This window comes from Enhydra lutris, unplaced genomic scaffold, assembly GCF_002288905.1.
Source record: "Enhydra lutris kenyoni isolate GAN:26980312 unplaced genomic scaffold, ASM228890v2 scaffoldscaffold33, whole genome shotgun sequence".
NCBI lineage: Eukaryota > Metazoa > Chordata > Mammalia > Carnivora > Mustelidae > Enhydra > Enhydra lutris.
In genome coordinates, this window is record NW_019154117.1 from 10397712 (window position 1) to 10419787 (window position 22076).

At 50.8% G+C, this 22076-nt stretch overlaps 1 protein-coding gene across 1 annotated transcript; it reads left to right on the forward strand.

The window, feature by feature from the left end:
* Positions 1-528: 528 nt before the first annotated feature.
* On the forward strand, positions 529-19942 carry LOC111153642 (frataxin). The gene is made up of 5 exons (XM_022512787.1): positions 529-696; positions 6624-6721; positions 9276-9396; positions 15920-16017; positions 18590-19942. Exons 1-5 carry the CDS (start codon positions 529-531, stop codon positions 18738-18740), a joined length of 636 nt encoding a protein of 211 aa, XP_022368495.1. The 3' UTR covers positions 18741-19942.
* Positions 19943-22076: the final 2134 nt, after the last annotated feature.

Here is a 22076-nt window from a genome sequence, read left to right on the forward strand (position 1 = left end):
GCCCAAATTAACTCATTTTATCCTTAAAACAACCCTGGAATAAAAAAACAAAAACAAAAAAAAAAAACCTCCATTTTACAGATGAGGCACAGAGAAGTGAATTAACTTGCCCCCTGGTCACACAGCTAGGAAGTAGAGTTCGGATGTAAACCAGGCGATCCGTCTCCTGTCTGCCCGCTCCTAAGGGCTGACCTGCTCGCCATCGGGTTCCCAGCAAGCCCGCAGCTGCAGCTCGCAAATCCCTCCCAGACACAGTTCTGCAGCCGTGGGTCATTACGCATTCACACGTTGCCCAAGGGGCAGGCCCTGGGCTTCGCACCGAGCGCGCACCTCATTTGTGTCAAATACAGAGAGGGCGGGACGCTGGGAAGTTCTCCCTGAGGTCTAACCTCGGGCCATTTCCCACAGTCGACGGAAGAGGGGACCGAAGCGCGGAGCCGAACCGCGGCGCCTGCCACCGGTGGCCACCAGGTGTCGCCGCGGCGTCCCCGGAGCGGGAGGGCGGAGCGGCCGCAGCCTGGGAGCAGCATGTGGACGTTCGGGCGCCGCGCGGCCGCCGGCCTCCTGCCCCGCTCGGCGCCCCCGGGCTCGGCCCCGGCCCGCGCCGGGACCCAGGGGCCGACGAGGAACGCCCCGCTCTACGGCCGCCGGGGTTTGCGCGTCGGGACCGGAGCGACCCGCGTACCCCGCCACGCCGTGAGTACCCGCGCCGCGCAGCCGTCCGGGCCGCACGCCGGCAGGGAGAGGCCGCGCACGCTGGGGACGCTGCGGGCACGCGCGTCCACTCCGCTCCGGCGGGGCCGCGCTCTGCTGGTGGCCGCGCGGCGGTGGAGCGCGCTGCTCCCTGCCCGGCGCGCGGCCGCGCACTGGGCCTTCTGTTTCCCCGGGGTCACGTTTGCACCGGCCTGTGCTTTCCGGTGAAAAGGGCAGTGCAATGCAACTGCGGGGGGACACAGTGCAGGGGAAGTGGCCGGGGACCGGATCTCGGGGATCCGTGGCAGTCGCCGAGCTCTCCACTTCCCTTTGCCCGAACTTCAATTTAAGCGATACTAGGTACTGTAGCATACATACGTGTGTGTAGGACACAGACTGTTAGTGTGGTGCATAAATATACATAAGTAGAATAAAACAGTACACATACCAACATAATAATATAGGATAGTATTATGTAGACTCCTAGAGCGATGATTCCACGCGTGGGCTTTTAGGAACGAAACGCTTCCTTCGAGCGTGGTGGAAACGTCGAGGCTCGGAGCCCAGTAGCTAGGGCAGCAAAGCTTTTGGAAGCTTTTTGGAGAATGACAGGGCCTAGCCTCCCAAGTTCAGCAGAGCTGTGTGACCTGGGGGATCTGGAACCTCTCCGAGGCGGAGGAAAAGGTGGCTTCCTTTTCCCTAAAGACATGAAAGGGTACCGCCCATTTTGCGGAGATGGTGGGAGGATTACGCAGGATTAACGTAATACAAAAGTCTTCAGCCCTAGAAATTAATTCCCTTTTCTCCCCTGGGGGCTGCAAAGCATCGGACCCAGACACTCCAAGACCTGAAAGGAGAAAGCCCAAAGAATGGGGTGGGGTTGAGGAAGACTCACAGCGGGGTCAACGCGATGTTTAATCAGGGTCTTCCCCCCACACACACACCAAGATTTTATTTATTTATTTGAGAAAGAGAGCACAAGCGGGTAGGGGCAGAGGGAGAAGCAGACTCCCCGCTGAGCAGGGAGCCCCATGCAAGGCTCGATCCCAGGACCCTGGGATGATGACCTGAACTGAAGGCAGACCTAAACCGGGTCTTGAAGGTGGCAAGAGAGCAAGGAGGGGCATTCCCGACGGAGAAACAGACCTGGGCGGAGAAGGCGGGTGGATACCAGATGCTGAGTGGTTGGTACGCTGCGTGGACCGCACATGGTGGAGGAGGCAGGCGAAACCCAACCCAGATTGTCCCTGGAGCGCTGAAATTTGGACTTTAGACTTGACCGCTCTGTTATTTGGTGGTGTTCGAAGAAAAGTTAGGATTGGTTGCCAACACTCAAACTTGGGCCCTTGATACTGGGTCCCTTGGCTTCTTGGGAAATACAGGCAGTTATGGCCATCCTGTTATTAGGATGCCCCAGTGCAGAACAGAGACATTTACTACCCCTCTCCTTCTGTGCTGCTCCCACCTGGAGCTGCCCAGGCTTGCACTCCCACCCCTGCTGGTGCGGGCCGTGGGTTGCCAGCAGTTTGTAATTTAGGACTGTGACAAGATATGGCATGGTCTTTGGGATGGTACCTGTGGCTGTTGCGGGCTGTTGATTCAGAAGCATGCCCAACTGAGAGCTGCCATCAGGAGGTGGGCACCGGACACACACTGGAATGAGGGGTCATAGGAGGCTGGGAGGTAGTTAACCTGAGTCACCCATTTGGGCCTCCTCTACCATAGTAAATTAATCGGGTTTGTTGAACTTTGTAAAACAGTTCCCTCAACCATCTCCAGTACTGGCGGAGCTGGGTGGATGACAGTGGCAACTGGGACCACCATGTTTAATTTTTTCAAGGTCTTACCTGTCCTCAGGTTGACCCCCCCAATGTCCCTGCACTCCAGAACTCATCAAGACCTGAGTTCATTATGGGGGCCTCATCCCCATCCTTATTTTCTCTATCCCCTATTCCTACTTCTACAGCACCATCCAAAAGAAACAGAATGGGAGCTGCATGTGTAATCCTAAACTGCCTAGCATCTACATTGAAAAAGTAAAAAGAAATAGGTGAAATTAATTTCAACACCACAGAGGGGTGCCTTGCTGACTCAACTGTAGAGCATGAGACACACGATCTGGGTCATGAGTTCAAGCCCATGCTGGGCCTAGAGCTTAGTTTAAAAAAATTTTTTCAACAATACATTTATGTAATCTAGTTTTTCCGAATATTATCATCTTAACATGTAATCAATACTGAAAAATCATTGAGCTAACAGTCTTTTTTTGTACTCATTCATCCAAATCTAGTGTGTATTTCACATCAGCACACGTAAGCTCAGATGTTAAACTGAACTTATTGTGGAAATGGTTGATTTATATTTTATAAAACTTGAAACTGAAAAAACAAATTCACAGGACACCTGGGTGGCTCAGTCGGTGAAGCATCTGCCTTAGGCTCAAGTCATGATCTCAGGGTCCTGGGATCGAGCCCTGCATCAGGCTCTCTGCTCAGTGGGGAGTCTGCTTTTCTCTCTTCCTGCTCCTCTCCCTGCTTGTGCTCTCTCTCTGACAAATAAATAAATCTAAAAAAAAAAAAAACAAAACTGTTCCATTTAAAGATTAATAACACACTGCCACATTCTCACCACCATGTTAAGAGACTGATTACTTGTCCCCCAGAAGGCTCTGGGGCTCTCCCTATGACCACCGGGCCTCAGTGAGGGAAATCTGCTCTCCTGAATTCTGTCAGGCATCCCCTCCTTTTCCTAGAGTGTCACCCTAAAGCACCCTATGTATGTCTCCCTAAAGCACGTGCTATTGATAGAAAACATTCTGCTGCATTTATTGTACCATGACTTGTGTCTTGTGTTCAGTGTTGTTTTTGAGACTCATTGACACTGTCGCACTCGGTTGTCATTTATGTGTTTTCTCGGCTGGGTAGTATCCCATTGGGTGACTACATCATGCCCTGTCCAGTCTCCTGGTGACATCCAGGTGACTGCCATGATGCTGCCATCACAATGGTGTTCATGTAAGCATTGCTGTGCATGGACAGAGGCTCTTTGTGGCCGAATTCCTAAGAACGGCATTGCTAGGTGAGGGGCCGGCAAATATTCAGCTCATTTTATGCCAGGAGTGGTTGTACCAGTTCATTCCCCCCAGTGGTGGGTGAGACCTGACTCACCTTTCCAGCATTGCCAGCTTTGTGCTTTGCCAAGGGGATCCTGGGGGGAGGGCCGGCCTTCTTGCTAGCCAGCCAGGCCAGGCCTTGCCTTCTGCCTGTCCACACTCTTGTTGACATGCTCCAAAACCAAAATTGACCAGACACCCTCTGGCCCTGTGTTTGGGGTATTCATGTCTTCCTGTCTAAGGCTCATCACTGGTCTGTGTGGTGGGTACTGTAACCCCTGCCTTCAGGGCCTCAGAAAGTGTAGGCAGGTACCCAGGGAACGTTAGCTCGGGGAGAATGGGTAAGAGACCAGCAAAGAGTCTTTGGCAACAGTTCCTTTGATGATTAAAACTGGCCGCATGCAGACTTCTACTTCTAGCTATAACTTGGAGCAGAACAAACCTCCCACCAAGAACAGCCATTCAAGATACAAGAGTCAAAACCAAAACTGAAACAGAAAAAAGGCTGTACGAAGGTGTCAGACTACGACAGCTAGGATTTGAGAGGCCAGGATCCTGGAGAGGAGGGAAAGCCTGAGCCTCTAGTTCTCGAACTTCCCTTCCATGTCCAAAACCCTGTATGACTCAGGTGTGTGATTCTTTCCTTTGTGGCCTGGACCCTGGGGCCAGACAATGTGGGTTCAAATCCTTGGACCTCCACTTTGCATCTGTGTATCTGAGTGATCTGCTCTGTTTCTTCATCCATAAAATACAAATGTAGTCTCTCCTTGCATTTCATGGATCCTGGACTCAGGAATTCACCTATTTAGTAAAATTTATCTGTAACCCCAGAATCGACACCCAAAGTAGATTTGATGCTCACTCTCAGACACACACACAGAGCAGCGAAAACTGAGGAGTCACCCCATGCTTGTGTGTTGCCACTGAGATCAAACAAGGTGACGCTCTGCCTTCTCTCGGCCCCCACGGGGTCAACAAGTGTCCTTTCCACTATCTATTCTGTGGCACACTATTTGCATTTTTGTGTTTCCGGTTGGTGATTTCACTATTTAACATGGCCCCGGAGCGTAGTGCCTACATGCTGTCTAGGGGTCTGAGCGCAAGAAGGCTGTGATGGGCTACCGACAAAACACGTGTGCTAGACCAGCCTTGTTCAGACCTCATTTATGGCACTGGTGGCCCCGAGCTCAGTTTCATGAAACAACAATGGATATTAAACAAGGTGTCTTTAAACAGAGATGCCTGTAAATGAGGTTATGTACGGTTCCCCTGGTCACACGTAACCCAAAGCCTGCAGGAACCTACACCTGTATTTTCCCATAGGAGCATTTCACTAACCTCCTGTTCATGGTGACTTTATAGAGCAAACTGTCAAGAAGAACCACGATAATAACAGTACTTGCTTCACAGGCTTGTAATGAGGACTGACCACATCCATTTCTATCAAGACTATCAACACCCAGCAGTAGGGAACACTCTAGAATGTGCAGTAGCAATAACTGGTTATCATGGTGGCTCTCTGCTTCTCCTTCGGAGCCAGCCCTTTAAAATCACACTCTCTGTGCTCTGTACCCCTGTTCCCCCTCTTCTGCTCACTTCTCAGCCTCATGCCCTCTGCCTTCTCCTTTCTGAGCTTGCCAAGGGCACCGGTGGCTCAAGAGAACAATGGCCCCGGAGCCCTGCGCCGGAGTGACCTTTAGAGAAGGTGAATCTTTTTTTTTTTTTTTTTAAGATTTTATTTATTTATTTGTCAGAGAGAGAGAGGAGCGAGAGTGAGCACAGGTAGACAGAGTGGCAGGCAGAGGCAGAGGGAGAAGCAGGCTCCCCGCCAAGCAAGGAGCCTGATGTGGGACTCGATCCCAGGACGCTGGGATCATGACCTGAGCTGAAGGCAGCTGCTTAACCCACTGAGCCACCCAGGCGTCCCGAGAAGGTGAATCTTAACCGCCAACCCCTTCCAGCCTTGGGGGCCTTCCCAGGATGAAGTCCAGCTGAGTGCCTTCACAAGGCCCTAGGGCCACCTATCCACCTCTCCCCTGCCATCTCCACTTTTTTCTCCTTTTACAGACTCTGTCCTCTTCCTCACTGGGGCAGTTCCCTCAGCCAGGGTCCCCTCGGTGTTTGTCACTGTCCTCTGGTTACGTCATCTGTCTCTCCAGCTGGTCAGTGGGGCTGGCAGCCCTAGAGATGAGCGAATAGACCCTCTTCCAGTTATGTGTTGGAAGAAATCGACAGGTCACCTTATCTCCCACAGATCTTGTTAACGAGACCTGTCCACGTGCACTCCGGTCCCCTCTTTTGGACCACAGCAGACATCGGCCGCTTGCCTGCACTCGTCAAATTCCAGGAGCCTTGCAGGTGCTTCCATGCACTTGGCCTGTGCTAACCACCGCATACCTCGAATAGCCTGGAGCAGTGCTGCCCACAGAGCTTCCCGTGATGGTGACAATGTTCTATGTGCCACTGGCCACGTGAGGCCACAGGACACTTGAAACGTGGCCTTCCAGAACATGGGAGTCTTGGAAGTGGTGCTTGTCCCTCACTCAAATTTTAGTGGGAAGTGATGGGAAGTGACAAATTTAAATGTAAATTAGCTGCCTGTGGCTCGGGGCTATTGTATTGGACCGCACAGCCTTAGAGAGAGCCCGAGAGAACACAAGGTAATGCATCAAAACAAGGCAGAAACATTCCAGAAACACTCCTGGAAAAATTGAACGTGGTTTATTCTCAAATGCAGGAGTAGTGATATTTAAGCCACACGTTCAGGGACCGTAATGCACAGGAAAACAGTAACATGCTTCTTCACTTTGGCTTTTAGAGTCTGAGCCTCCACCGCCTTGATCAGATGGTGAATGTCAAAAAGCAGAGTGTCTGCTGGATGACTGTGAAAACAGTGGGAACAGTGGGCGACCCTGGGTAAGCTAAAGCCCCTTCCACGTCAGAGAGCCCTTCCCCCCATCCCCCTCCTCCTCTCTCTCAGTACACAGCTGTGCATACCTGTTCATACTTCTTTTAGCTTTTTAAATTTTTTTCCATTTCTCTTACTGGTTTAAAAAAAAAAAAAGGAGCCCATCCCATCCAAAACCTGTTTTCTCCCTTAGCAGTAGCACTCATAAGCATCTCTCCATTCCGCCAACCATCTACCCTATTAGTTTATTTATGTATTTATTTTTAAGTAGGCTCCACGCCCAGTGCCGAGCCCAGCATGGGCTTGAACTCACGGCCCTGAGACGGAGCCCTGAGCTGAGATCAAGAGTCAGATGTGTAACGGACTGAGCCACCCGGGTTCCCCTCTACCACACTGTTTTATTTTATTTTATTTTATTTTATTTTTTTTTTTAAAGATTTTATTTATTTGTCAGAGAGAGAGAGTACACACAAGCAGGCAGAGAGGCAGGCAGAGAGAGAGGAGGAAGCAGGCTCCCTGCCGAGCAAGGAGCCCGATGCGGGACTCGATCCCAGGACCCCAGGATCATGACCCGAGCCGAAGGCAGTGGCTTAACCCACTGAGCCACCCAGGCGTCCCTACCACACTGTTTTAAATGAAATAATACTAAGCTTTATGGACGTATCATAGTTCATTCCACCTGTCCCCCACTGCTGGACATGAGGTGGTTTCCAGAGTTCTGTTGTTACTATCGTTGATGACTCAGCAGTTGGGGTCCGCTAGGCCTCTGTAACGGGGGGGAGACCCACCGCTGTAATGGTTCGAGCCAGCAGCCATGGGCGCCCCTGTGTCCCCACGGTCCAGGGTGGGCGTGCCTCGGTGCAGGGATTCAGGCCACCGGGGTCCTGCCGCCTTCCCATCCCTTGTGTCCCCTACACGGTGGAAGCCAGGTCACCCTGCCCAGGTTCCATTCCACAGAAAGGTGCAAGAGCATGGAAGTCTGGGAAGTGGCGCTTGTCCCTCCCTCCAATTTGGGGTCGTGGGGGGGGGGGGGAGCCTTGGTCACGTGACCCCAGCTGACTGCAAGGGATGCTGGGAGATCTAGCCTGGTGGGTGTCCTGGAAGGAAGCCGTGCGTTCCTGTGCACAGCTCCCCAGCATTGCTACAGTCTGCTCCTGCCACCACTGGTGTCTGCATGGACCCTCCGTACACACACACACACACACACACATAATACATGAGCCCTTAACCCCAGGGCTGCCATCACAGGCCCATATGGTCTCTCATCCACCTCAAAGGCCAAGATTTCCAGGTGACATGCAGTCCTCTCTCGAGGTCTAGGAGTAGCTCTTCTGACCTACACACACACACACACACACACACACACACACACACACACACACACACACCAGCCCCCCTCCCCCACCCCCTACCCCTCACCCCATGGAGAGGGTTTGCTTCACTTCTGGGCCTGCTCTTGCTATTATCTGTCTCTTTCATTTTAACCATTCTGGTGGTATCTCGTGAATTTTTTATGGTGTATTTTCCTGAAGATTAATAAAGTTATACCCCTTGTTATGTGTTCACTGGCCATTTGGATATCTTTTTAAAAATGATATCTGTTCGAGCATTTTACTCATTTTTTCTATTGGGTTTTCTTTTTCTTATTGACTTGTAGTTTTTTATTTTTGTTTTTGTTTTTTTTTAGTTCTTTATATATTCTGGAAATAAGCCCATTTTCAGATACATGTAATATAAATATTTTCTCCCACTTTGTTGGGCAAACGCCCAACATAATTTAAATCATAATACAAGCAATTTTAATAAGTATAATGTCCAGCTGAAGGGGTCAGGTTGAATAAATAATATGATATAAAATACCATGAAAATATGTATATGCTAATATAGAACAATTTCCAGGATATATTAAATAAAAACTGTAAGGTGCTTCAATTTCCATATTAAAAAGAATTTAAAATTCTGGACAGAAACAGAAGAGACTGTTATTCGTAGTTGACTCTGCTGGTGGGGGCTGCTTATTTGGGAAGAAAGGTTTCCTTCTTTATAAACTCTTTCTTTTTCTTTTAAGATTTTTTATTCACTTATTTTTTTTTGACAGAGAGAGTGGGCATAAGCAGGGGGAGCACGAGAAGCAGGCTCCCCACTGAGCAGGGAGGCAACAAAGGGCTCCATCCGAGGAGCCAGGATCATGACCAAAGCTGAAGGCAGGGGCTCAACTGACTGAGCCCCCCAGGAGCCCCTATATAAACTCTTTCATGCTGATTAATTTTTTTGTCTGTACGTGAATTTCCCATGAATTTTTCTAATTTGAGTAAAAAGTTGATGTTTCGGGGCACCTGGTGGGCTCAGTCTGTGGCGCATGTGACTCTTGATCTCCCAGTGGTGAGTTCAAGCCCCACACTGGACTTATTTAGTTTATTTACTAAATATGAATTTACTTATTTAGTTTATTTACTAAAAATAAACTAAATAAGTAAATACATAGATAATGTAGGTTTGACGTTAATAAAATGGAGCAGTTTGGTAAGCGTGTGTTTGGGGGGTTTTGGTGTTTCCCTGCAGCGCTCTGGATGAGACCACCTATGAAAGACTGGCTGAGAAGACACTAGACTCCTTAGCAGAGTTCTTTGAAGACCTCGCAGACAAACCTTATACGTTCGAAGACTATGATGTCTCGTTTGGGGTACCTTTTTGCTTATTTTCATATTTTTTCTGTTTCCTCCTAAGAATTCTAGCTCACTACGACAGAGAATTCCCCTCCAGTGGAGTTAAGCCTCCAGCCGCATGCGGTTCCGGGGTGGGGGGCAGAGGGGGAACCCAAAGACTGGCCTTGGTGTTCCAGCCCTGCCCCACCAGGCTTGTGACCTTGCGCAAGTCACGACCTCTGTGAGTCCCGTTTCTGCTTAAAAGTACAGGTTCTCAAGCTTCACTCAGGACCCGTGAGGTAAGGGGGGGGGGGGGGGGGGGGGGGGACCCAGGCCTGTGTTTGTCTGGCAGGATGACTGTCCTGCAGGCAGAACCGGACCACTCGTCCTTAAGCAGGGTGTGCTCCAAGCACTCGGACAGCGGCCCCAGCTCTGGGAGATTCTGACCTGCAGGTCGGGGTCTACTCTCAGGAAGCATATATATATATTTTTTTAAGATTTTATTTATTTATTTGACAGAGAGAGATCACAAGCAGGCAGAGAGGCAGGCAGAGAGAGAGGAGGAAGCAGGCTCCCTGCTGAGCAGAGAGCCTGATGCGGGGCTCGATCCCAGGACACTGAGATCATGACCTGAGCCGAAGGCAGCGGCTTAACCCACTGAGCCACCCAGGCGCCCCTCAGGAAGCATATTTTTGAAAAGCTCACCTGAGATTCTAATGTGCACCCTGGGTTCCACCCCTAGAGATTTTTCTTTAGTTGGTCTGGGAGTATCCCTGGACGGCCAGGGGAGGGTTTTTTTTGTTTTTATAAACACTCCTCAGATGATCCTCAGTGCCGCTAGGGGGAACCACAGAGCCCTGAAGCCCGGGGAGTGCTGTTCTACCTCGACTGGCCACCAGGTGGCAGACTTGAGTCCCCCCCCTTGCCTTTAGAATGCTGTTTCCCCCTTAGGGAGCAGCTCCTTTTTTTGCCAGAAAAATCCCCCACGGAGATTAATCCTCTTGACGGCAATTACTTAATAGTCAGAAATGTTATGAAGGGGAATTGTTAGGACAACCAGCTGTCAGGCTAACGTGATAGAAATGGTGTTGGGTATTACTGTGGACGGAAGGGACTCCATCAGACAGAGCAGGTAGCAGAGTCTGGAAGTTTTCAAGCCTGGTTGTAAGGACAGTGAGGGGCATGGAGGTCAAAATGAAGGCAATGGGGCAAGAAAGGGTTGGCTCCCTTCCAGGTGGGTTCCGTGACTGCTGGGAGCATCGTTCGGGGCAGGGCATTGAAGTGTTTCTGCAGACAGCCTCAGAAGGCAAACTGCTCGCGAGCCCATACTAACTGCCCGCCCCCCCCCCCCCAACTTGACTGTGGGATGATGGAGCTGGGAGAGTAACAGGTCTCCTCTCCCCCAGTCTCCCTACCAGGGGCTGACTAGACTTACAGGGAAACCAAGTCTCAGGCTAAACTCGGCCATACATGCAAACATTCATTAACATGCCACAGATACAGTCACAACACTCGTTCTTGTAAGATTAGTGAGAATACGTAGTGACTCGAGTATTTTTGCAAGAGTGTTTCATCAGAAGCAAGTGTGCCAGTGTCCTAGCAGCTGGATTCTGTTTACCACCCCACACCCCCATCCTCCCCACCCCCGGAGGAATCCAGCAGCAAATGCTCCTGCTCAGGGGTGCCTGGGTGGCTCCGTCGGTTGAGTGGCTGACTTGGTTTCGGCTCAGGTCATGATCTCAGGGTCCTGGGATCGAGCCTCGCATCAGGCTTGCGCTCAGGAAGGAGTTTGCTTGAGATCTTCTCTCTCCCTTTCCCTCTGCCCCTCCCCGCTGTTCTCACTCTTTCTCTAATAAATAAATTTTCAAAAGAAAAAAATGTTCCTGCTCAATGGTGGGTCACAGGATCTCACCTGAATGCTACCCACAGTGTCTCTCTGAAAAGTGACCCAGCTGCTGGGGTTTCCAGATCCTGTAACCCATTCCTGCAAAGGGAAGAGGCACCTGTGTTTTTCTAGCCAGCCCATGTACCTTAAGTTATCATTCTCTTCACCAGGGGAAAGTGATTTCTAACAAATCATTTACTAGTTAAGAAACACCCCGATATAGATGTAGAAACTAAAGGCTAGTAGCTGACTCTGTTGTTGGGGTTTCTTACAAAGCACTCTGCAATGCTGTCTACCCTGGGGGGTGATTTCCCGAGTAGAGTCCCTCAGGTGCTAGCTGACTCAGACATTTCTCAAATCAATCTACTGAAACTGCATTATAGGCAACAGAACACGTGTCACACCAGGGGTGCAGTCTGTCGTCCAGGTGGGCACTGCCTCCTCTGGGAAGCCCTCCCAGATGTTCCAGGCAGATACCACGCTTCCTTCCTCACCCAGCACTCTGCGGGTGAGTCTGTAGAGCACCGATCTCGCCGCGTACTGTTTACACATCAGCTCCCACAGCCACACTGAGTTCCTGGGCAGCCAGGACACTGTCTGCTCTTGGTATCCCAGTGCCTGAAACATTGCCAGCTACGTGATAGGGACTTAATAAATGTTGGTCCAGTATACAAATGAAATGGGGCCCACATACGTTTCCAGAACACACTCTCACTGATGCCACTCAGCACCACAGGCTTCCGATCCGCTTGCTCCCGGCCAAGCAGATGAACGAAAACAGTGTTCCAGGGAGGCTCAAGAATGCGTGTGTTCGGGTTGCTCCCTGGGGACTGGGTGACGTGAGTGGCTCCCTGGCTGTTGTGTCTTCCTGTCAGTGGAGTGCATCATCTGGGGGGTCAGTGTCTGGGTCCAGGCCTCACCCACACTGGCCCTGCCATGGGAGGGGGCTGCCCACCAGGGCAGACAGCACCTGCCGTCACTCGGCACCCATGGAGTCAGCTGCACGTGACCGGCAAAATCTGACCCAGGGCCGTGAGAAGCACCGTGCGCTCCGAGGCGTTATTGCCAAGCCTCCTTTGTTGTCTCCACCCCTGCTCCCTGCCCTTGGAGCCCTGGACTCTTTGACGTTTTAATGAGAATCCGTTTGCGGTCATGTTCTTTGCTCGCTAAGCTGTCAGCATGTCACTGCCATACAGTAGAAGTTCCTTGAACTTCCCTGGACCTTCTCCCAAGAAAACCTTCCCCGCACGCCTGTGAGTTCGGTTTCAGCTGAGGCCGGGCAGTCTGCAGACGCCGGAAGCCTGGCTCCGGGTCCCCGGTTACGGACACCTGCTCGGACGCAGCACTGTATTGGACACGGAGAAAAACCTTTTAGCCTGTCGTCCTGGATTTGTATTTTCTCCTTCTTCACTTCTGTGAGTGGCAGGTTCTCCAGCTGGGAAGCGGGTGACATCCCTCTACTTCTCCGAGTTTCCATTCGGATTAAATTATAAAAGGGCTTCACATTCATTATTCTTATTCCTTCGGAGGGCTGGCTGGTTTGGGAATGTGGGAAGCCACATATCCCCGAAATCTTCTGACTCAACGTGCCATCCCGTAGGTGTCAGTCTCTGCAGAATGAGCTGCGACGACAGAAGTTGCTCCTTTCGCTCTGGAGTGTTTGGGGCTGATACTGACTGGGGGGGGGGGGGGCGGTGAGCCTCCGCCAGCGGTGGACGGGGGCTGTTCTGACCGGCGAGCACCTCTGGCCCCAGCTGTTGAGTTTGACTCCCCTCTGCCCCTGCATTTAAGGCTGCCCACACTCCTAGAACAGCCTCCGACTGGCCCTTAAGGAATAATACCAATGAACAAAAAGCCATCTTCATCTGGGTACTTGCAGACGGTTCCGAGAGCATTAGGAACTCCTGGTGAGCCAGTAAGGCCTCTCCTTTCCTTCCGTTCCTTCCTCCTCCTGCCGGATTCCTCTGGAAACAGCCTCTGGCTCCATGGGGAAAAATAATCACGCACAACCGACAGGAGGCGGGTTGGCTAAGTGTTGAGACTTTCTGCCTTGTGTAAACTTGCCCTCGACTTCGCACGTGTTATCACCAGCCCTGGTCACCGTTGGCTTGGTTCATTCCTCCGCGGGTGTATTTTCGTGTCCACCCAGTATCTCGCACTAAGAACGGATTTACTGGACACTGAAGGTCCTGGGATGGAAAGCCAGATCTGCCCTCAAGGCGCTTCGAGTCGTGGAGGGGAGGGCGCAGGTGTCCCGCAAACAGGCAGGCAGCTCAGATGCAGGGAGGAAGGCATGGGGGCCCTGGGGGTGGGCGGGCAGGGTCTCCTGAGCAGGGGTCTCAGTCTTGTGCGGGGAGGGGCGCTACAGGGACGGTGCCAGGTGGAGGAGACAGCTTGAGGTCTTCACATCTAGAAGAAATCTCATGGCTGCTTTTTTTTTTTTTTTAAAGATTTTATTTATTCACTTGACAGACAGAGATCACAAGTAGGCAGAGAGGCAGGCAGAGAGAGGAGGAAGCAGGCTCCCTGCTGAGCAGAGAGCCCGATGTGGGGCTCGATCCCAGGACTCTGGGATCACGACCTGAGCCGAAGGCAGAGGCTCTAACCCACTGAGCCACCCAGGTGCCTCTCATGGCTGCTTTTTTAGTATGCTCTTTGTGAATGCCTGGCCCGTTCCCTGGAAGAATTCCAGAAGATCCTGAGTTGGAAAGATTGGATTTGGCTTTCCGTGACTGGACGTGCTGTCCCTGATTTGGTGTCCTGCCCTAGGGTGTGACCGTGATCAGGAGCAAATACAACCCTTGACCACCGTGCCCCGTGCCCCTCCATCCTTGCCTGGGTCTCTGAAGGAGGCAGCACAGATGTCGTCCTGAGGATGGTGGCAGGGTTGATGAGACTCAGACCCCCTACCCTCTGTCCTCCCCACAGTGCCTGCACCTCCCCGTGTGTGGGGGGCAAGGCACAGTGGGGCTCTGAAGGACCGTAAGTAGGTCAAACAGGAAACAATTCTGTCTCGATCCCCTGAGCCTGCTATCTCATGGAAAAAGAAGCTTTGGAAGTTTGTAAGGGAGCCGGTGGGGGCGGGGGGGAAGGAATGGGGAAGGACTGCTGATGGTTGGGGGTTTCTCTTTGGGGTGGAAATAGTTGAGAATTAGTGATGTTTGCACACTTTATGAATACACTGTGAAATATTGAAATTATTGAACTGTGCAGTTTTAAGGTACTTTTTTTTTTTTTTTAAGAGGGGGAGGGAAAAATTTTTTTAAATTTAGAAAAAGAGGGGGAGGGCAGAGGGAAGGAGGCAGAGAGAGAAATGTAAGCCGGTTACATGTCCAGCACAGAGCCCGGGGACACCGGGGATCTCACGACCCTGAGATCATGACCTGAGCTGAAATCAAGAGGTGGATGCTTAACCAACCGAGCCCTCCAGGTGCCTCAAGACAATTTTTAGTAAATGAAAGGTGGTAGTCCAGGGGTGCCTGGGTGGTTCAGTCGGTTAAGCATCTGCCTTGGGCTCAGGTCATGATCCCAGGGTCCTGGGATAGAGCCCTGCGTCGGGCTCTCTGCTCAGCAGGAAGCCGGCTTGCCCCTCTCCCTCTGCCCCCCACCTTGTGCTTTCTCCCTCTTGTTTTCTCTCTCAAATAGATAAATTTTTTAAAAAAGGTACAACCCAATAGAGTCTTCCCTTGCCTGCCAGTTACATTATTGTGTATTATTATTGCCGCTACCATCTACCTTTTCAATAGCTCTTTGTGTTTGCAAACCAAACACAAAGTCTTCTAAGAAGCGTTCAGGGCCTCTTGATTGGACAGGGCCTCTAGAAGCCCAGAGAAAGGCGGTGGTGTGTCTCCGCGGGTTATGCCTGGGGTGGGAACAGTGAGGGGCTGCCCCCCCTGCACCCCAGCTCTAGTAAAGGGACTGAGCTGCGCAACTGCTTCGGTTATGTTCTGCTCATTCTAAAGAAACCTCAGACCTTGGGAGTAAAGGGCTCCTTTGTTGAAAGAGTGTTTTCAAATTTAAATGAGCATTTAGTGAGCAAGGATGGCCCAACCAGTCTTTTAAAGAATTCAGAGAAAATAAAGCCCTTGAGGGCAGCTTGTGAGATGCGTGGGAAGGGTCTGAAAATAAAAGCTCTGTCTTCCTTCCACCGGCGGAGCTAGCTCTGTGGCTCTTCTAAAATCAGCAAAGCTCCTGGTTTGAACACTCCTTCTTTCTTGCCTCTTTTCCTTGTTTTGGTCATGAACAGGTCCCGTCCGATGTCTGGGCTGACGTGGGACTCCGGCAGAGTTGGGGTCTGCATTTCTTAACATCCTCTCGTGTGTTCTGGCTGGGCTTTGAGGGAACTGAGGCAGCCCACGGGCTCCCGTTTGCCGGCTGTCACTCCTCAGACAAGCCGCTGCTGTCTCCTCGCCTCCGGATGGGAGGAATGAGAACTCTCGCCTCGCCAGCCCCGCGGGGAATGAGGGAAGCCGCATAGGGTCTAAGTAGTATCGTGATTCATCATAGTCGGACTCTGAGAGCAGTGTGCTTTCCGCGCGATCTGCCGTGTCTAACACGAAACACGTTTCTTCGTGGTGTGTGTTGCGTCTAAGTGTCGAGATGCGCAGCAACTGGGACAGAGGGACTCACTTTGTCTTGTTCTCTTTCCCGCATGCTCTCGCCGCCTGATCCGCCAGAGTGGTGTCCTGACAGTCAAACTGGGTGGAGATCTAGGAACCTACGTGATCAACAAGCAGACCCCAAACAAGCAGATCTGGTTATCCTCACCCTCCAGGTATGTCCCAGAAGTCCACATCTGTCCTTGCTCGGGGCTCGTGAGGTGTGGCATCGTGGACCCTTTAAAAGGAGCATCACCTCATGGGTAGGTGTCCGAGAGCCTCACCCCATCCTCGAAGCACAGTTAACCCAGCTTCAGTAACCGGCTTACCAGTGCTCCGGCCGCCGGGAGCACATCCTGAGACCTGAAGCAAAAAGTGTGTAACTTTGCAGAGCCTGGCCTGGACGGTTTCTCTCTGTGAAGTCATTGCCCTGCCTTTTAAAAAGCCACTTTTTTTTTTTTTTTTTAAAGATTTTATTTATTTATTCGACAGACAGAGATCACAAGTAGGCAGCGAGGCAGGTGGGGAGGGGGGGCGGGGGGCGGAAGCAGGCTCCCCACTGAGCAGAGAGCCCGATGTGGGGCTCAATCGCAGGACCCCGGGATCATGACCCAAGCCGAAGGCAGGGGCCCAACCCACTGAGCCACCCAGGCGCCCCAAAAAAGCCACTCTTGATGCTACAGCCCCAGAACGAGTTGCCTTTGTCTTCAGAGCAGGTTCAAGTTTGGCCTCTGGTTTGTTTCGAGCAGCTCGCTCGGGGCTGGTTAGATTCCCTCTGCCAAGCTGAGCCGCGTGCCCTGTGGAGCCGGGAGAGCCTCCAAGGCTGGGGCTCCAGGGCGTCGAGTCCCTCCTGCCGTTAGCACTGCTCTGCTTTCGGTGTTCTGGAATAAAGGCGTGCGTTGGAGGCCGCCTGCGCTGCGTCTCAAGGCCTGAGAACGCGCAGGGAGAGAGGGTCCTCGCCCGCCTGCATCCGTCTGGGTGGCTGTCGGGGAGACACTCACTAAAAGCTCTCAGACCAGCCTCCCTGGGTCACTCAGGAGCACTTCCAAAGACAACATACTGAGTATGCATTGGGAAAGGCCAGATGTAACCAGCAAGCAATTCTTGGAAAGCCCAGTGATATCTACATTAAAAAAAGTGAAATTGTAGGGGCACCTAGGTGGCTCAGTCAGTTAAGCATCCAACTCTGGATTTGGGCTCGGGTCCTGATCTCCATAGTGATAAGCCTCAAGGCCTCTCTGCACTCAGCGGGAGTCTGAGAGTCTCTCTCTCCTCGTCTGCCCCTCCCCTGGCTCTTTTTCTCTCTCAAATAAATAAATTTTCCAAAAAAAAAATCCATAACTCTTCTGCCCCAATGTTCACATCATTTTTAGGCAGTTACTATTGTACTGTTTATCATGCCATGGTGTGAAATTATTTACTCAACATAAATAAAGCGTTATGCCTCCTTTGTTTTGCCCCAACCTCTTCTAGGAGGTATGTTATAATTCGACAAGTAATTTCAGAAATCACCCATTTCTAGCAAGACTCTTACAGATTGCATTGCTTCTTTAGACCCCATTAACTTGAACTTGGGCGTTTCATCCTGTATGGGCCAATTAGCTGTTCTCTTTGGCCTCAAACAGTTGTCCCAACCCTGACCAGAGCCCTGCGTGAGATCGGCACGTTCTTATCCTTCACCTCTGGAGGAACCACAGGAGACGCTGGGTGGATCAGTTCAAACCCAGCCATCACCTTTGGGGATTGGTGGCTGTGTAAACACTGGGCAGGGCCTGGGAACCATGGAATTCCCTGTCATACCTGTGAGGCCAAAAAAGTCCACATCTTGTTTGTTTACACCTACCGGCAATAGGATCCTACCCCGGGGCTGCTTTAATCTGTCATTCATGGTGGGAATCTGGAAAGAAAATCTGCGAAGCAGCCATTTACTGTCCCAGATACTGTGTTCCTCAGGAAAGAAATGTATTTTCCACTCAACTTTTCACATCCAAAACCATCTTTCATGGGACTGTTTTTCTTTTTTAAGATTTAATTTATTTATTTGTTAGAGAGAGCACAAGCAAGGGGAGTGGCAGGCAGAGGGACAAGCAAACTTCCCACAGAGCAGGGAGCCCTATGTGGGGCTCAATCCCAGGACCCTGGGATTATGACCTGAGCCGAAGGCAGACGCCCAACCAAGCCAGCCACACGTCCCAAGAAAAAGTATATTGAAAAAAAAAATAGCATAGGTGATTGCCAGGAGCTGGGTAAGGGGGCGGGGCATGACTGCTTAATGGGCACAGAGTTCCCTTTTGGGGTGATGAAGTGTTTTGTAGGGAGAGGCAGTGGTTGCGCATGTTACAAAGGTACTAAAGTAATAATAATAATATTAATAATAATACAGGTAAGGGACAGATCGCATGCGTGGTACCCAAATGGCCATGATTTGAACAACACTGCTCTGACACAGCAGGTATCCTACGTTGAGTTCCAAAAAGTGAAACCTCCGAATGTGACTTATGAACCCTCACGGAGAGGGTCCCGATGTTCCCAGGCCTTGAGAATCGTCCTGTCGAGTTGCTGCAGGGGATGCGTGGGGACTTACTCTTCCACAGCAAGACGCTGAGACAGGCAGTCAGGGGGACGCCTCGTTACACTGACTTCGGGAGCTTCCTTCCGCCCAGTATCTTGGGGGCGGCGTCTGTGGGGTCAGCATTTCTGCGCAAGGGCGTCCTCGTGGACTTCCCGTGTGTCGATTTTGTCTTGCAGCGGCCCCAAGCGCTACGACTGGACGGGGAGGAACTGGGTGTACGCCCACGACGGCGTGTCCCTGCACGAGCTGCTGGCCGCGGAGCTGACCGAAGCCTTCCGGACCCAACTGGACTTGTCCTCTCTGGCCTATTCCGGAAAAGGCGCTTGATGCCCCGTCCAGTCCCGGGGACAGTAACAGGTCTGAAGCCAAGACCCCGGCTCCGTCCCGCTGCTGGGGGTCTGGTTGGTTCCATTCCCGCTTTGGAGGACAGTGGGTGTTGTGTAAGGGCTCGGTGAAAAGAACGTGTTGCCCCCCACCCTCCCCTAAGTTCGGACTTTTAATTTCCGTAGTGTTTTTGGATTTATTGTCGGATGTCCTCCCTCGCAGGATATATCCCTGCTCTTTTCTAGTGTCCCTATCCTTGTACATTTATATAGAACCTCACAGCAAGACAAATAAGGAGAAATTCAGGAGGAGAAATGACTTGATTTCACTCTTCGTTCTTTGAAGGACTTAATTGCATAAAACCACACAAAGAGCGGCGGGCGGACCTCCCTTTTCTGTCCCCAGATGAAGACTCATTAAAGGGTCATCTGTAAACGGTGCCACACCTCCTGAAAATGTCAACGTTCCTATGCCCTGTAGTACGAAAGTGTCAGTAACGTTCAGGAATTCTCAAACCAAAGATCATTCTCTCTCCCCGCTGGTGTCTCTGCCGGGGTGTGGCCTATACGGGAGACCCAGGGAGACGTGATGGTGTTTCTTCCATAGAGACATACTAGGGACATACGCACACATTCCATCTCAAGGTGCGTGTGTTTGTGTAATTTTTTTTAAGTTATTTTTTATGGTTTCAGCTGCTGCAGCACAGGTCTGAGAATGCAAAAACTCTCCCAAAGACAAGAAGGGAAGAAGGGCCATCTTCATAAGCCCGTGGATGGAGTGTAGTAACCTAGGTCACGGGGTGAGGTCATGCTTAGCAAATCGTGAAGGACCCCAGAAATGCAAAGATGTTCGTGTTCATGAAAAGAGCCCTAGTCCTTCACTTGGCTCAGTGCAACCTTTTCTTACTAAAGAAAGATTTCGCAGTGACAGGTCTATGCAGATGCGTGGGATCTCTGTTCTCTGTCTCTGGGCGCGTTTCACAAACTCCGTGACCTGTTTCCCCACGTGTTAAATGCGCCGGTGGAACTGAGAGAATATAGGGGATTCTCAGTCCAGACCTTCAGTGGTCCTGTCAGGCCAGCTTAACAGGTGAGGGATGACAGTGAACAAGTTTCTTAAGTTAGAGCTTAAATATATGGTTATATGTATCGTTCCACTTGAATTTCAGTTGAATTAGGGGCACCTGGGTGGCTCAGTGGGTTAAGCCTCTGCCTTCAGCTCAGGTCATGATCTCAGGGTCCTGGGATCGAGTCCCGCATCGGGCTCTCTGCTCTGCAGGGAGCCTGCTTCCTCCTCTCTCTCTGCCTGCCTCTCTGCCCACTTGTGATCTCTCTCTGTCAAATAAATAAAATCTTTAAAAAAAAAAAAAGAATTTCAGTTGAATTAATGTTCAAATAGTACCCATCGTACGTGTCTTTACTGTGCTGACTTGTGCTGGGGGCTGAATGTCTGTGTCCCTCCCCAAAATTCCTGTGGTGAATCCTTACCCCCAGTGTGATGGAGTTAGGAGGTATGGCTTCTTCTGGAAGGGGGTTGGGTTGTGAGGACAGAGCCTCATGACTGGAATTAGTCCCCTTATGAAAGAGACCCCAGAGAGCTCCTCGCCCCTCACCCCTCCTCACCCCTCCTACCATGTGAGGACACAGTGAGAAGTCGGCCGTCTGTGAACCAGGAAGTAGAACTTCACCGGACCCCCCGTGTGGGGGGACCTTGACTTTGGGCTTCCCAGCCCCCAGAACTATGGGAAATAAATTCTGGTTGTTTATAAGCTACCTCATCTACGGCATTCTGTTGTAGCATTCCAAACAGACTAAGACAGCCTTCCACACCAGAGGACCTCATCTTATTTTATTTTTATTTTTGGGTATTTTTTAGTTTTTTGGAGATTTTATTTATTTATTTGACAGAGAAAGACATAACGAGAGAGGGAACACAAGCTGGGGGAGCGGGAGAGGGAGAAGCAGGCTCCCCGCCAAGCAAGGAGCCCCATGCAGGGCTCGATCCCAGGACCCTGGGAACATGACCTGAGCCAAAGGCGGATGCTTAACAACTGAACCACCCAGGTGCCCCATTTTATTTTATTTTTTAAGATTTTTTATTTATTTGAGAGAGAGAGCGAGAGAGCATGAGTGGGGTAAAGGGAGTGGGCAGAGGCAGCTGACAGGGAGAGTGAGACTCTCCAGCTGGCTCCTGGCTAAACACCGAGCCCTCCTTGGGGCTCCATCCCAGGACACCGGGATCATGACCTGAGCTGAAGGCAGACACTTAACCGACTGAGCCACCCAGGTGCCCCCATCTGACCTGCATCTTACACGTGAAGAAACCAAGGCTCAGGAACATTAAAACCCCTCCAGAGTTGTGCTCCTGTTCTGTTGTGTTCTTACTAAAGAAAGATTTGTTAGTGACAAGTCTATGCAAATGTGTAGCAAAGGCTTTTGCAATGGGTGAACAAAAACCACATTCCATTATGGAAAAAAAACCTCCTAGCAATAGAACAAGGTAAATAAACACTGAATGGTTACATAAAATGTTGCCTTTCTTAAAAAAAAAAAATAATAATTCCTTTCCTTATTTTTTTCCGTATTTTTTAGTGTGGGTAGAAATTTTTTTAAGTGTGGTAGGTCAGTACCAGTGAGAAAATAAAATCATGTGTGTGCATGTGTGTGCAAGTGCGCACATGTATGTGTCTGTGTGTCCGTGCGTCTGTCTCTTCTGATGAAAGTTTCTCTATCTGGCTTACTTGGAACTCAGTTAAGCGATGCACTCACCTATCTGGGACATAACATAAAAAAGATTTAATCAGGCTGCTGCAACAGGAGAATGTAAGTTCTTGCCTCCCTCATGGTCTAGATTTTCAGGCCTATTTACTTTTACTTTACGTACAATGCTAACTGGTTTAATTATTTCCTTTCTAAGGCCCTGGGAGATTCCCATTTGAAGCAGTGAAAGAACTAGGATCACAGAACCAGTCACCCAGGGAGGAATAAACATTATTCTTTGGGGGCTCCTGGGTGGCTCAGTCGTTAAGCCTCTGCCTTCAGCTCAGGTCATGGTCCCAGGGTCCTGGGATTGAGCCCCACATCAAACTCCCTGCTGAGCAAGGAGCCTGCTTCTCCTTCTCCCCTTGCCTGCCGCTCCCTCTTTCCCTTTGCCTGCTCATGCTTCCTCTCTCTCTCTGACAAACAGAAAGATAAAATCTTAACAAAACAAAACAAAAAAATTGTTCTCTGACTAGCAAACTGGAAAAGCACCACAGCAAGGAGCCAGGAGCCTCCCACACCTCAGACCCCGGGAGCACGTTTACCGTGTCGCCTACATTAAGGATGAGTTTTCGGGAAA